This window comes from Lipotes vexillifer, unplaced genomic scaffold (genome assembly GCF_000442215.2).
Source record: "Lipotes vexillifer unplaced genomic scaffold, Lipotes_vexillifer_v1.1 scaffold330, whole genome shotgun sequence".
Lineage (NCBI taxonomy): Eukaryota > Metazoa > Chordata > Mammalia > Artiodactyla > Lipotidae > Lipotes > Lipotes vexillifer.
This window is the reverse complement of record NW_006775627.1, coordinates 1,667,992-1,684,804: the sequence shown is the minus strand read 5'-3', so window position 1 is coordinate 1,684,804 and position 16,813 is coordinate 1,667,992. Positions and strand designations below refer to the sequence as shown.

Here is a 16,813-nt window from a genome sequence, read left to right as displayed (position 1 = left end):
GGTCTCATGGCTGACTTGGAGCTGCTGCCACTCCCAGCATCACCAGAGAGGATCGTACCACATATGTCTAGCCTGAGAAAAAATCACAGTTCACAATTCAAAGTACAGTTTCTACTGAATCCGTATTGCTTTTGCATAATCATAAAATCAAGAAATTGTAAGTCAGAACCAGTGTAAGTCGGGGACCATCTGTACCCTTAAGTGGAAAAACAACTTTTACAAAAACTATTGAAAAATCTTAAAATATATATATTTGGCTATATAAAATAAAAAAGTTTAGTCAGGTAAATTGATCAATAACAAAATTAAAAGATAAATACCAAAAAATTTTTTAAGTTAGTACATTATTCATAAAGGCATGATATCATTAATTCATCAAGAAGAAAAGCAAAAACCCCAATGGGAGAAAATAAGTATGTGTAATACAGTACATAGTAATTCAAATTGTCAATAAATACAGGAAAAGCTCTCATGGAAACCTAGGATATTATGATTTCTTCATTTTACAGTTGAGGAAAGTGAGGATCAGAAAGGTTAAATCACTTGTTTCTGAGAATAAGGACAAAGTTGAGATTCATCCTTCTAACTTTGGACTAAAATCTCAAGCCCTGTCACACCTGTGGCTGAGGAAACCCAGTCTCCTAGATACGACTTCTTGTGGCTCACCCTCATAGTCAAGAGTTCTTTTTAAAAAATTTTTTTAATTTATTATTTATTTTAGGCTGCATTGTGTCCCCATTGCTGCACGTGGGCTTTCTCCAGCTGCGGCTCGTGGGCTGTAGGCACGCGGGCTTCAGTAGTTGTGGCGCACGGGCTTCGTTGCTCCGCGGCATGTGGGATCTTCGCGGACCAGGGCTTGAACCCGTGTCCCCTGCATTGGCAGGAGGATTCCCAACCACTGCGCCACCAGGGAAGCCCAAGAGGTCTTGACATTAGAACGAGGAATACTCTCCCTTCTCTGGATACCAGACCCTCGCTTAATTTAAATTAAATTGTATGACTCAGTTATTGCTTAGTTCTACATAGAGCATACTCCTTTCATTAAGTTTTTAATGTTAACAAAGTAATTACATGTTCATCTTCATTAAAGTAAAATGTATTTTAGGCTGCTCTTCAGTCTAATTAAAGAGCATGTCTATGACAGTGAATATTTTGTTTAATCAACTACTTAATCTGGAAGCAACAGAAAGAGTATTGTTGGTGACTTCCATCCATTAATCTATTAGGTTGTCCTCTTTATGCATTCAAATATAAATACTATGCTCAGGCTTTAAACATTTATTGCCAAGATATTCCTACTTATTTCTACTCTCCACCCCCTATTTGTTTATGACAGATATAATCATAAACTGAAAGCACATTCCATGCTAAAAACTTTCTGACATTCATTAGGGCTCTTCACATACAAAGTAGAAATCAACAGGATGTCTTAAGTTTTCCGAATTTGTAACATTGTTTCTACTACAGTTACAAAAAAATTGTTATTATGAGCTAACAAAAATATGTGGCTAGGGTGTTCAAGATTAGACAATATTGGAAAAAATCATTTTTTAAATGTATGATTGTTCCCCCAAAAAACACAATAAACAGAAATGGACTTAATTGTTATTGCCACAAATGAGTGATTTACAGTTATTTTTCCTACCCCAATTCCCAGAAATATGTTATCACACATTCTCATCAGTAACAGAAGCCCTAACATAGGCATAATAGACTCTCCAGGAGGTGGTTTCCTATTTAACTAAGATTCCTAGCTGATTCTGATAAGCCCCCTTCCCAAAGGACACGGCCACCTGCACACTGGTGCTTTTCAAAAATGAACAGGAACAACTTGGGGCTCTTGTTATAATGCAGATTCTGCTTCATTAGGTTTGGGGTGGAGCCTGAGATTCTGCATTTTTAAACAGCTCCCGGGGCGATACCAATGCTGCTGGTCCACAGACCCTACTTTTCAGGGTAAGGCAGTATAACCACCTCCCACCTCTTAATCACCAATAGATGCTGCACATTTGTGAACCCAATCATGGGTCTGATGCATTTGTCTTTATCTTGTCTGTAATTGGGTTCTATTCTGCTTTTAGAGAATTTCCTCCAATCAAAGAGGGAAATTAAAGAATTTATGGATCTATTTGACACAATTATTAAACAGTTCTTTTAGTGTTTCCTGCAAATATCTTTCCCGTAAGTAGAAAATCAGGAATGATGACAAGAAGAGAATGAGAACTGGTCTCACATGCTGGTTAGCAGTGGCAGCAGTAACTCCTGCGCAGACCCGAAGGATCCCTCTAACTCCCTGTGAGCTCTTATTCTTCAGTGGGACCTAATCCCTAGACGTTTGGTGCTTGGTGATGCTGCTTCATATCTGCTTTATTCTCTCAAGGTTGTTTTCCCTTCCCTTTCTTAACCTCCCTTCAAAACCAGCTTTCATGGTTCAATCCATAAATTTTTCTGATCACTAATTCTGTGCAAGGCAGTCTAAGCACTGAAAAAAATATGAAGGACCACTGGTTTTAAGCTGTTTAATATTTATTTAGAAAAAAAAAAAGGTGTGCAAAAATAAGTGATGAAGGAATTCCATAACAACTCTGTATTTTATTTTATTAGAGGACACAAGGCTGTACCTGGAAGCTCAGCATTTGGGGAGACCTTAAAGATCAAGTTCAATTTTTATCCAGCATGTGAACTGCCCCTACCATGCTGTGGGCAATTGTTCCAGGCCCAGAAGGCTCACTAAGTTCCAGGGTAGCCCATGCTGACATCCGTTGCCTCTAATTGTTAGAAAGTTCTTATTTACACTAGATTGTTCCTTCTATTAATTGTCAGACATATACCCATTGTCTTGCAGAAGAAAAGTCATGGTCTGGCTGGTGGCTGGGCTTACCGCTGCCCTTGGTAGTGGGGTTGTTGTTGGCACCAAGGCCCCAGCATTCATGATGAACTTACTTCAGACTGTGCGTGACTACTGGGTACATATACTTGCCCCTTTGGGATTTGTCTTTGGATGCTGTCTAGACAGAAAACATGATGAAAAGCTAACTGCCTCTGGAACAAGAGTCTGTTATTTAAAAGGAATTGAGGCCCGATGAAGAAGTCATCTGGAAATAAAGGCTGTGGCTGAATTACAGAATGTTTACATTCTTTAAATTATGAGAGAAATAAAAACTCATTATTTTATTTTACTTATGTATTTATTTTTTTGGCCGTGCCATGCAGCCTGTGGGATCTTAGTTCCCCGAAAAGGGATCGAACCCAGGCCCACAACAGTGAAACCGCCGAGTCTTAACCACTGGACTGCCAGGGAATTCCCCACATTCATTATTTAAAAAAAAAGAAAACAAAGTTATGGTCTGCTGGAAATGGCTGGGGGGAACTTTCAGAGGAGGAGGCATTTGGGCAAAATCTTAAGTGCTACTAGAATTTAGGGAGACGAGGACAAGTGGGGAGGCAGCATTCTCATCCCCTTAGAGTTACACTTTCTAATTTTCAATCTGGATCCCCTAATTAATGCCCCCGTGTTAAGGGATGTCTCTATTTTAAATAATGCAGAGCAATCAACGATATGTCAGATACCATGGCATCATTTACACAAGATATTTGAGAAAATGAGTAGAGGGACTTTTCATATTCTCCTCACTTATAAAGCAGATGATTATCCACCTACTACAGCTGGGCCTGCAGTAATCTAATTCTGAAAGGCCAGTTTTATCTGGCGTGCACAGGAAGTAGGCAGACACAGAGCGGTTGTTTGGAGAATAGTACAGATGTTGAGGTGAGAAACTACAATGGCTGGAGATACACAAGAGGGCCTTGTGGGAGCACAGCTTTAAGCCATGAGGGTTCACTGTGTTGGGAAACCACAGCGGGAGCTGGTCAACCTTGTGTTACCCATTTGGATGGAACCGCTCCTATTTAACGCCATGAACTGAGCTTTAACTTTATGCAAGCAGAAGTCTTCTCGTTTCTCTCTTTGTTTTTAGCCACGCCATGCAGCATGCGGGATCTTAGTTCCCCGACCAGGGACAGAACCCGTGTCCCCTGCATTGGGAGCGCTGAGTCTTAACTATTAGACCATCAAGGAAGTTCCTTGTTTCTCTTTTTAAGGAGAGTGAAGTCCAGAAGTGCAATTCAGAATATGAATGACAGAGTACGTGTATGTCAGGAAATGGGAAAATATGGATGTGCTGACAGCTTCCACCTGAATTCTTCTTAGGAAGATAATGGCATTTGTGTCAAAAAAAATACAATGACAAGGTATGGGGTAAAGTGGAATAGGGGTCTTCTAGAGGCCTGGAGGTTCTGGGACCTCGCTGAGAAAGTCACAGGGAAATATTTGCTTGTTAATCGTAAGGAGATGAAAAGTGAAGGGTAGAGATGTTTAGGAGGTGAAGCCTAAAGGTCGGTCGAAGGCCTCCCCTTAGGAGGAAGGTGTGACCCTTCCTCCTAAGCACTCTAAATCTTCAAAAGGTACAACAACAACACAAAAAATACACAATGCATGATGTGAACAGATTTTTATGGAAAATGATGCAGGGACTGTGTGTTTTGCATCTGGAGTATCGTGGAATTTTTCAGGTACAGAGCAAAAGAACCCTGCTTTGTGGTGGCATAGAGAAGCGTGAGAATGTAAACCAGGCTAATTTACCAGAATTATGGAGTAGGCTCTTGAGTGTGGAATGGGGTTTAAGATCAAGTTTAACCAATTCACTTGGGGGCGAGGAGTCCTCAGCTGGCATTTAGGTTACACATTTAAAATCATTTGTTTCCGAGACAAATTTCTACCTCAAGCTAATATTTTAAAATTTCTTAATCTCGTTTAAAATGTCTATTTTGACGGGTCAGATTGTCTTCTAGAATAGGGAGCATCTCCCGCTGTCTTTGTGCAATCAACTGGCCACTTGTACAAAACCCAAAGTTTTTCTAAGCCCTATTTTTCTAAATATTTAATGTTGATTTCCTTCCCTGTCTATTCTTACAGGTTTTTTTTTCGGTACGCGGGCCTCTCACTGTTGTGGCCTCTCCCCTTGCCGAGCACAGGCTCCAGATGCGCTGCTCCGCGGCATGTGGGATCTTCCCGGACCGAGGCACGAACCCGTATCCCCTGCAACGGCAGGCGGACTCTCAACCACTGCACCACCAGGGAAGCCCCTTACAGCTTTTTAAACAAATCTAAATTCATTTTGAAATGCTTTGAAACATAAAGCACATAAAACCCAAGGTCGTATCACTCAACTTCCAGTTTGTCTATGTCTTGTACATGGAGAAACAACAGTTAAAAGGTATAACTTAGAAAATTCTTTTTAGGACTTTATAAGAATGCAAAGTGGTGTAGGAAAAGTCAGTGGTGTAGGAAAAGTGGTGTAGGAAAAGTTGTTCTGGGGTACAATAATTTTTCCTCTGTCTTAGAAGACGCTTTACTATTTTTTTCTCCCAGAACCTAAAGATTTAAAGGACAATACTGTTCTGAGAGAGACGTGACTGTAAGAAGCCTGGACTGGATTTATTTTTCTGGAACTGGCCTTGTTGTCTTCCGGCAACACAAAATTAAAAGATAATACACTGTGCCTTGGAAATAAAATTTTTCAGTCTTTCAAATTTTAAACTGCAAACTCATTTGTTGTCTGGGGTGTTTTTCTTAAATTGTTGCCTGCATGTTCCTAAACCACCTCTTCTTTTTTTGTGCTCTATCAAATTACTGAGCTGTCAGATGAGATTCAACAGGTGATAACTGTATCTGAACCATAAACACATTTTGCTTTAAGGTTTTGACTATTTCTTTAGGAATAATATTAAATGAAGGAATTAAGGTAAGTTTTCCTGGTAAATTATAAATTTTAGTTAAATACATCTGAATTAGGTAAATTCAAGTCATTAAATGTTTATCCAAGCATCTCAAATTACTAAGATATATGAGCATACACTGGCAAAAAATAAAACTAAATACGACATGGTCTTAGGTCTCAAAGAACTTGTAATTAAGAAAGAGATAAGGGCTTCCCTGGTGGTGCAGTGGTTGAAAGTCCGCCTGCCGATGCAGGGGACACGGGTTCATGCCCCAGTGCAGGAGGATCCCACATGCCGCCGAGCGGCTGGGCCCGTCAGCTATGGCCACTGAGCCTGCGCGTCCGGAGTCTGCGCGTCCGGAGCCTGTGCTCCGCAACGCAAGAGAGAGGCCACAGTGGTGAGAGGCCCGCGAACCGCATTAAAAAAAAAAGAGACAAGTAAATTTTTATTTAGCAGTCAAAACAAGTGAAAAACTATGTGCTGATTGGTATGCACTTGAAGAGACCTTTTAAGAATATTCCAAATAGTCTAAACTTAAGAAAATAATTGAGAAAAATGTAAAAAATGCAGATTAAACTAAAAGTGTGGTGTGTCTGTGGCCATCACATTATGAATAGCACAGAACATTAAGGAAATATTCCTCCAGTATTTGAAAACTATTATGCAATTCAACACAATAGTCACTCACTTCACTGACAGGTGATGAGGTTCTGAAATATGTAGTGCTAAAATTGAAAGAAATTTCAATTTAATGAGTATAGTTTATATGAGGATAAAAATAGTTTAATAGTAGATCACATTTCAGATTTAGTGACAATAAATTTATTGGGAAACGAGTGAATTGGAATGGAACTCCATTTGTCAAATCATGGTTGAACTACAATCATAGATTGCTTACAGATATGAGAGTTCAGCAACAATCAACCAAAGCACCCTGTAATATTCAACTGGCTATAAAGAACTTATGATACAGTACTGAATACTCTATTATTATTTGTAAATTATGTGTCTTTAATATTATTAAAATTAATAATAAACGTATGTGCTTATATGTAAAAAAAAGAATATTCTAAATAAATTCTCTGAAGGGTCGATGCTTAATAAAGCAAAACGAGAAACTCAACTTAATTATCTAAACCACCTTGTTGGATGAATGACTGTATCACATTAACTTGCTACTTTACTGAATGACAATCATTATAGAGGGAAAAATCCTATTAAAAGAATATGTATGGCTATAGGTACAATCAGCCATTTTCCCTTCTATACTACCAATCTCACTTCAAATACGTGTTTAGTACATTCAAGGTACCATGCCATGGACTATTAAGAGTAAAAAGAGGCTTTAAAACACACTGTCCTCAAGGAACTTTTAGTCTGGTTGACGGGACATGGTTTCTTCATATAATGTAAGAATTACAGAATTCCAAAGAAGGAAAATTAACCTGCAGCTAGAGTTGTCGGGATGGCACAGGGAGAAGACTGGAGGATTGATAGCACTTGATGAGGGTGGGAAAGGAAGGTTTGGATACTTCAGATGAGAGGATGGCAAGAATTCAAGGGCAATGGCAAAAGGGGCAGAAAGCAATGCTTTAGTTATGTCAGAAAAAAGCGTTCCTTCCTGCAGTCATGGGAGATGAGGCGAGATATGTTGAGTCCATTCTGTAAAAACTTTGAATACAGGCCACGGAGTTTGTACGTTATCCTATAAGCACAAGAGATTCGTGAAAAGCTTCTGAGCAAGCATTTGGTGTTAGCAAAGCATCAGTTTAATAAGATGATTCTTGAAGTGATGCACAAATCATCTTGAAGGGGGGAGAGTCTGAAGGCAGAATGCTCAGGTAAGAGGCTGTGACATTAGTCTGGGTGTGAGTTGGTAAGGACCAGAATCAGGTAGGTGTTAGGAATGAAGGACACATTAGATCTGTATGTGCCTTTTTTTAAAAAAAATGAGACATTTAGCATATTGCTATAAGTGAACAATATAATAAAAATTCCAAAGCTAAATTTATTCATAATCTTCATTTTCAATGAGCAAATATTAGAAAATGACTATTGAAATGTCCTATAAAGATAGCCACATGGATTCTTTATCGGCATGATGTTATTATGAGTATAACGCAATTTTACTCATGTTCCAAATAAGATTTTTTTCCAAGACATTTTATTGAGTTTAGTCCTAGGAAAACTTGCTGTACTTTTGAGGAACTGGTATATTTTCTTGCTTCTCATAATAAGAGCTATGAAGCTCATGCAATCTTCCCTGAGTGCCTGTAGGTTCCAAACCAGGTTTGTAGCTTAACCACTGCAGCTGTGTTGACTTTAGACCAGAATCTCTGTTTTCTCCTTTGTTAACTCCCCTCCCCTCCCTCGTCATTACTCTTCCCTAATCTCGCTGTCTTGGTCTCTCCTCTCCTCTCTGTAAGCTTCGCCAAAGGATTTTTCAAAGACATGAAGGATAAGTACAGTTCTCCCTCCTGTCTCCACTCTCAGTTTCTTCCTGACCTCCAACCTGGCATTGTACGCCCTGCCCAGCCTCTAAACACATGGCCCCATCTGGCATCTCTATTATGTCCAACCTCCATCCTTATTCAAATGTGACCTTTGAATCAACAGCAACCGCATCACCTGGGAACTTTGAACAAATGCAAATTCTTAGGCTTCACCCCAGAGCACTGAACCAGAAACTCTGCATGTGGGCCCCAGCAATCTGCGTTTTGACAAGCCCGCCAATGATTCTGACACGTGTTGAAGTTTGGGAACCACTGCTCTAGAGAATGACTGTACTGTTTTCTTTGTCTTCCAGTCTATGTGTTCTCTAGGTCATGGTGCCTCTTGTCCACTCTGTGTGTCTACTCTGTAATCTGGGCAAGTCCTTTATACTCTTTTTAGAATAATTACAAATTCTTCAAGGAGGTTATCTGATTGGTGTAGCTAATTATTACCTCCACCAAAGTCAGTTAAGCATTTATGGGTACCTTACCTCATGGTCATTGGTTGGTCCGTGCTTGAGAATACCTGACAACGCCTGGTCCTGTCAGCGGCCAGCTATACTAAAAAATGGGCTAGTACCACTTCCCTGAGAAGACCGCCGCAGATCAACCAGAAGGAGCCCTGCTGCTATCCAATACATTTATCTTTTTATCGCTCATCTAATTTAGTAGATGTGTGCAGTATGACTCCAGCAAAGGACTAGTTGGGATTTTCCTAGTTAGATAACCTGGATTTCAGAGTTCTTTTAGGAAAGACAAGAGTCAACAATTATTGCTTGACACCATTGGGGCTGGTCAGAAGCAAAGCAGTCTACCTATTCTGATATTTGGGTTGTGGTTAAAGAACCAATTATAAGTGACATGCATAACGACCCGATTTGCAAGTTATACAGATGCCATCCAATCTATATCCTTAAAGGAAATGTATTGCTAGATGTTTGCATTAGTATAATAATATAGTAGTATATTATTAGATATATATATTATTATTATATAATATATATATTATATATATTAATATATATTAAAATATAATAGTATAAATATACTATTCCCTCCCCTCCTCTTTAAAATTAAGAAGAACTTTATAAGGTCAAATGTAGTGACAACTTCAAAAACTGGATTAAATATTCAAGTTGTTTTGTTACGGGCAAGAAGTAGCAGGGAGGGAATGAGTTTCAGTGGAAATCTCATTAAATTGAGGCAGAACATCGATGGAGGTGGTTCTCAAAGTTATGTACACTGGCAAAATAAACATAAGTATTCCTGTGAAATAGATGTGTTTGTAACACTTATTCTTTCATAATTTGAAAGTGGTAATCCTTGCAGCTAATAACTGGGCCCAAGGTAGTCTTGTTCTGCAGTTGATTTGGAAAACACACACACAAAACCAGAACAAATATTTATTAGGCATTAACGCAGCACTCAGTTCTTACCCGGAGCTTTTCACCTACTGGAGTCAAGGTTAATGTATCTGAAGCAATAGCAAGAGTACAAGATAATAGAAGGTTAAGTACTAAATTACGTTATCCTTGACGTACTTTTCTTTGTACACCCTTGGAAATCTCCTCTCTCATGACTTTATCTAACAGCTATGTAGGTCAGTGTTTCTCAGTCCTGAGTAATGTAGAGATGGACTGCTGCAAAAATTTCTTACATTCCCTCAGTATGGAATGAAAGTATTTTTATAAGCATTTTACCAAAACATGTATTGATCTAAAAATGGACACAAATCACCTTATGATTCTTAACCAACTATAAAAAAAACAACTCTACAAATGAAATACAGAAAAGCTATACAGCCAACAGAATGTAAATTAATTTAGTGGCCCGGATGATGTTTTGTTGAAGCGAATGCTACCACGCAAAGCCTGAGCACGGCCCTGCCGGCTAAGGGGCAGCTTCCTTTGCTTTCAAGAGACCTTTCTTATTATTAGTCACATGACAACTCAGCTTTCACCACGTCTGTATTCAAACTGCTGTGAAACTATCCCTTTTACACTTCCTGTGGGAATATTTTTTCTTGGCCTGTGATTTTTACAGATACGTCAAGTGTGTATTCTCTGCTTGTGATATTTTCTCACTATTCGACAACAATTAAAACAGTACTATGGATTGTCAACTTGATTGAAATACAGATGAAAAGGTGAGAAATTAAATCTTGGGTGATACTTGATTTAAGGTAGCCATCCAGATGGGCCCAACTTTTCTTGTTACTTTTAAAAGATTGTCATAGATATGAAAACATGAAATCCTCCTTAAGAGATATAAAAAAATTCTCATTAAAAAAAACTGAGGCCAGCTGTGGCAAACACAGCTGTGCCTCCCAGACCCCGCACAAGGAAGCATCAGTGTCCCAGCCACTGGCAGATCACCTCTAGCTCTCAGTCCCTTTAGGGTTTGCTCGGCTGCAAAGAGCTGCCCACATTCAAGGACTGATGGAAGTATAGCAGTATTAAAACTTGGCTACTTCATTTGAACGGAGACAACTCTGATGGGTCACGTATGCTCCAGGCTCCTTATGGACTTAGCTGAGGCTTTACCAGCCTGCACTGCAGTTCCGTTTTGCCCACCTGATCCTGCTTTCCCCCTCTGTCCCACTAGTTATAATCCCTAATAAATACCCCGAATGCCAAACTCCATCTTACTGTCTGCTTCTGGAGAATCTAGTCAATGAGACCGCCCAAGAATCTCTCTGAGGACCCCCCGGAGTAGGGAGACTGCCTCTGTTGTGCCCTGATTCTTCTCTCAAGGCTCTAGTCTGAAAGTTCAGCTTCCAGTTGTTTATTCCTGCCAGCACTTCACATTCAACGGGTCCAAAGCTGATGCAGAACTGATCTCTTTAAGCTTGTGCCTCAGAACAACTTGTGGTTTTCCCTCATTTTATAATTCATTTAATGGCACCACCATCATATTCCCACAGGATCAAAACTGCGAGGTAATTTTGCTCCCTCACACACCTTGCTCTGTATACCCAGTCTGTTAGTCACACTTTGTAACATGTGAAGGACTTTACTCATTTCTCCAGGGATTCACTTTCCTCTAAACAAGGGATGCTGTTGAAATCATAACGGACAGCTTCACTTTGCTCTTGGAATATCTAGTCTCTTTAATAGTCTTGAGTTTTCCTTCCCTTTGAGTCCTTCTTTTAAGACAAAAACCGTGTTTTTCTCATAAAGGACACATACACAAAATTACAACCCACAATCATCTACTCATTTTACAGCACAATATATTGGCTTACATACTAAATAAGAGAATACTGCTTTGGGAGGTTGGTAGCAGACGCCACAGGCTTCACTGCTCCTCCTGCATTTAAGATTAGCGCAGCCCCGTCATTAGAAAAAAACATTATTTTGTTCCAGTTTAAGATAAAATACATTCAACTTTCTTTTCCTTTTTATCTTTTTTTTTTTTTTTTTTCCCACACTGTGTGGCTTGGTATCTTAGTTCCCCAACTAGGGTCCTCGGCAGTGAAAGCGTGGAGTCCTAACCACTGGACCACTGGGGAATTCCCTCCTTTTTATCTTTTATACTGGACTAAAGAGTAAAGAAAAACCAAGTCTTGATAAATGCCAAAGTAATACTTTTATAATATAGAGACTAAAACATGTGTGAATGTTATTGCGCAGTTTAGAAGTCTATGAAAAATACCTATTTTTTAAAGCACACAACTCACTGAAAGATGCTGACGTTTAAAACTGAAAGTTGTGTTGTCAGTTGAAAACGAGAAATTGAGATGTTTGTGAGGGAGAAATTGTCGGGAAAGCAGTAGAACATTTCCTGCCCATGGGTGCAATCTTGAGGATTGGTGACGGCCATGACAAATCCAACAGCCATCACCACAGCACCAATGGGAAGCATGATACAGGACATAATCTTATCTGAGTGTGTCCTCGGTTCTTCAGACAGTTTCAGATAACATGCTGATGGGATGATAAAAATTAGGGGAGCTGCACAGAGCACACCCTGCGTATTCAAAACAAGAAATAAGATAATATTACTGAATGGAGCGTTCCTTGGACAGTTTTTAAAAAACATTTACAAAATGTATTTGTCATCATGCATGTTAAAAGTTTGATAGGTTCAGTTAAATCAAACAGAGGAAAGAAAAATAATTCCAAGAAAGACTTAGGAATAGGTTTTTCCCTTACTGATGGTGTATTTACAAATGAGAAAAGCAAAATAATATAATAGTATATCAGAAGGTGTGGTATCCATACATATACACACACACAGAGAGAAATATTACTCAGCCATAAAAAAGAATGAAATTCTGCCATTTGCAATAACATGGATGGACCTAGAGCATATTATGCTTAGTGAAATAAATCAGAGAAAGACAAATACTGTATGTTGTCACTTATACGTGGAATGTAAAAAATAAAACAAAGTAGTGACTATAACAAAAAAGAAACAGACTCACAGATATAGAGAACAAACTAGTGGTTACCAGTGGGGAGGGGTGAAGGTGGAAAGGGCAGGATAGGGGAAGGGGATGAAGAGATATAAACTGTTATGTATAAGTTAGATGAGCTACAAGGATATATTGTACAGCATAGGAAAATATAGCCATTATTTTATATTAACTTTAAATGGAATATAATGTATAAAAATATTGAATCACTATGTTGTACACCTGAAAGTAATCTATTATAAATCAACTATACTTTAATTAAAAAAAAAATGAGTGTGACCTATTTAATCACTCCAATCACTGTGCCTCAGTTTCTTCATCTATACAATTAATACAGATTAAGAGGATAATGCATGCAAAACACTTGGCACAGAGTAAATACTCCCTACATGTTAGCTCACACCGTTGCTCAGAAGGGGAACACCACATGCTTTAGCTACTTCTAAAGTGTTGCGTGACCTGGCTTGCATTACTGACAGAAATGATGCTTGATCTGGCTTTATGAAACATGACAAATGCCCACACAAAACGGAGTTGAACAAAGACCTGACTATGATATTGTGCTAACCAAAAGACATTTGTTGACTGGAAAAATATGCACTCAAGTGGTCTGGAAGAGAATGGAGATCTTAGATTTTATGAATTCCTAAAAAGTGCTTTAAAACTAGTGTAATTGAGTTATTAGATCATGACAATTTAACACTCTGTTTTTTATGAATGTTTATATAACCAGGTTTTTAAAAAATCTAAGGATCTAGAACATGTATTAAATTTAAAAAAATAGTCCTCCAAGCCAGCTCAGATCTTGACTTTATAACAGATATTCACCAAATATTATTCTTTGACTACAACGCCAGAATTCTGTCTTAACCACAAAAAATTTCAACATAAGCATAACAGGGAATATTGAATGTGATTATGTGCTTATAATTTTATTGTGTGTGAGGGAGATTCACAGTTAACAGAAAGTAATGGTCAAATTTACAAAAATATATCATTCCGGAAAAATAAGCAATATGTGTATGCTTGCTTAACTTAAAGGGAACAAAACATTCTTAGGCTATCAAAATAGTGAGTGGCAAGGCACTTGATAAAGACATTTTCTCTCATATGACAATCCTACAATATTCTAACAAACAAACAAACATGCGAACTCAAATGAGACATTTCACAAAATAAGAAATAACAGAGCTGGGAGTCATGCCGATCATGTCCTCAGCATAATTAGAGGGTTACCGTTACTGTCAACCCCAACAATTTTTTGTAACACTTAATTTCCTGGTGCTACACTAAGAATGTCTCTTATGTACAGGGGCATTTGTAGAAATAGTTCCTCAACTGTGCTCCCAAGGGCAATCGCCCATGCAGTAATTGGAGCACTGTGTTCTTAGCACTGTGCTATATATACTGTGGAAGATGGAGGAGGCAGCTAAGTACCATTCTTGTCTCCAAAGAACTTGCACATAGGTAGGCAAGGCAAGCTTATGGACAGTCCAAACAATACATGATACAAGATAATACATAAATCAAGTTAGCACATTTAGGTAGCAGCCATCCCTTTATGTAGACCAAGGTTGGAACATGAAATGATTTTGAGTGAACCTACTAGCCTTTGGCCTATGCAAAATTAGGATGTAGGTAAAAGTTACTTTTGATAATGGTCCATCTCTCCTATGAGCCTTCTTTCCATTGCTAGCGGAACAGATGTTTCCCTAGTCCCATGCGGTTTCAGGGGAGCTGCCTACTCCCTACTTTCCACATAATCTGATGCAGGAAAATTCCCAATAGTGTGTTCCTGACTGAATCTTCCACTACCTTTGCCTGGACCTTTAAATCCAAATGGCACCTGGAGGGAACAGTGTCTCGGGCACTGACAATAATACCTTCACCTTCCCCTTAACTCTCAGTGGAGTGAGTAAATGATAACTTGGGATTCCATCTGAAAAGCTTGCCCTCCCGGTGGGGGCATGATTGATAAATGCTAAGTGGAGTGATTTTGAGTAGAAATTTCATTAGGACTGTAAAAGGGGAAGATGAAAGACTCTAAAGTGGTAGATTCACTTCTATTCATGTTTCACCAAATGCCATCATTATCCTACTTCCACAAAGTAGAACCAAGGAGTCATTCTTTTTTTTTTTTTGGTCACCTTTAAAAACTGACATATAGTTGACATACGATATTATGTTAGCTTTAGGCGTACTACATAGTGATTTGACATTTACATACATTATAAAATGATCACCACAATGAGTCTAGTAAATCATCTGTCCCCATACGAAGTTATTACAGTACTATAGACCATATTCCTTATGCTGTATATTACATACACATGGCTTATTTATTCTATAACTGGAAGTTTGTATCTCTTAATCTCCTTGACCTATTTCACCCCCCTCCCCCCTCCCCTCTGGCAACCACTCATTTGTTCTCCGTATCTATGAGCCTGTTTTCATTTTGTTTTTTAATCTTTCTTAGATTCCACATATAAGTAAGATAATACACTATTTGTCTTTTTCTGTGTGGCTTATTTCACTTAGCGTAATACACTCTGGATCCAACTATGAGTTCATTTTTTTTTGCCCAAGTAGAATTCCATTGTATATACATACCACATCTTCTTTATTCATTCATCTATTGATGGACACTTAGGTTGTTTCCATATCTTGGCTACTGTAAATAATGCTGCCATGTACTTCAGGATGCATATATATTTTCAAATTAGTGTTTTTGTTTTTCTTTGGATAAATATCCAGAAGAGGAATTGCTGGATCCCAAGAAGTCATTCTTGTTATGTCCCTCTATCCACCTGTCCTCCCAGTTGAATTGGTTACCAAATTCTGTCAATCTTTTCTCAAAAATGTCTTTTCGGAGTCTACTTATACCTCTTTCTTTTCTTCATTGCCTATATAGCAGCTGAACTTTTATTTGTGAGATTGTAAGCTCCACGATAGCATGGATCCTTTCTGATTTCCTCCCATCCTTGTATCTCTGTTGTGTGGAATACAGTATACTTGACCCTTGAATAATGTAAGGGTTAAGGGGTTTCTGAGCAGTCAAAAATCCGTGTATAACTTATAGTCAACCCTCCACATACTTGGTTCCTCCATATTTGCAGATTCAACCAACTGAGGTTCATGTAGTACATATTTATTGAAAAAAATCTGTACACAAGTGGACCTGTGCAGTTCAAACCCATGTTGTTCAAGGGTGAACTCTAATTATTCAATATATATCTGATCAACAAATAAACAAGTTAGAAAATGCACTAAATTTTAAATCTCTGTAATATTTGCACAGAAAGGAAAGGAAAATAATAATTACAGGAAAGAATAAACATAAGCCAAAGGATAAAAGAAAGAATTAATATGGCTTACTCATAGGTCAAAAATAAGATCGACTAGAGCTGAGGGCAGATTCTGGGAAGTTAATGGTAAAACACTTTCCATAGAAGGTTTGGGGTCAGATCATAAAGGCAACAGATTTTATGCTTGTTGGTAGGAAAGTGGAGATTTTTAAGCAGGATGGTGATAAACTGGAAGCAGAGCTTAAATATATGCTAGTTGAAGCAAAATGCCACTACTAATTCAGATGTGATATGATGAGGACCTAGATTTAGGAAGCAGCAGTAGAGATTACAAAGTAAAGTCTAGAGGGAGAAAAAAATACTTCAAAGAAAAAAAGAAGAACTTGCACCAGGGTAAGTGAATGTGGGGTGTGGATATAAGTCTCTTCATTACATATTTTAATTAATCTCTCTAGACCTATCTTCACTCTGCATAGGACTTTCCAGATCCATTTAACTTATTGTTATTTTCAGTAATATGTATGCTCTACAGAAAATAGAATATGAAAAAAATCCTTTAAACCAATATCTTAATTTCAGCACTATTGACATTTTGGATTGGATAATTCTTTGTAGTAGGGGTTACCCTGCACATTGTGGGATGGTTAGCCACATTCCTGTCCTCTACCCACTAGATACCACTAGCACCAGCCTACACAGTTTTGGCAACTAAAAATGTCTCTAGACATTGCTAAATGTCCCCTGGAGGTGGAGAGGGAAGGACAGTATTTCCCCCACTGGAGAACCACTGCTCTAAAAATATAGTCCTATAAAGTACA

The 16,813-nt window shown here is 38.4% G+C and overlaps 1 protein-coding gene across 2 annotated transcripts in view; it reads right to left on the bottom strand.

The window, feature by feature from the left end:
* Positions 1 to 11,826: 11,826 nt before the first annotated feature.
* SLC38A11 (solute carrier family 38 member 11) overlaps positions 11,827 to 16,813 on the bottom strand; it is a 50,834-nt gene continuing 45,847 nt past the window's right edge. The window contains exon 9 of one of the 2 annotated variants that reach the window (XM_007450069.1): positions 11,827 to 12,242. In XM_007450069.1, the coding sequence (XP_007450131.1) occupies positions 11,949 to 12,242 (294 nt within the window). In that variant the 3' untranslated portion in view covers positions 11,827 to 11,948. The remainder of the gene's footprint in view (positions 12,243 to 16,813) is intronic. The other variant, XM_007450068.1, reaches the window with a different exon arrangement.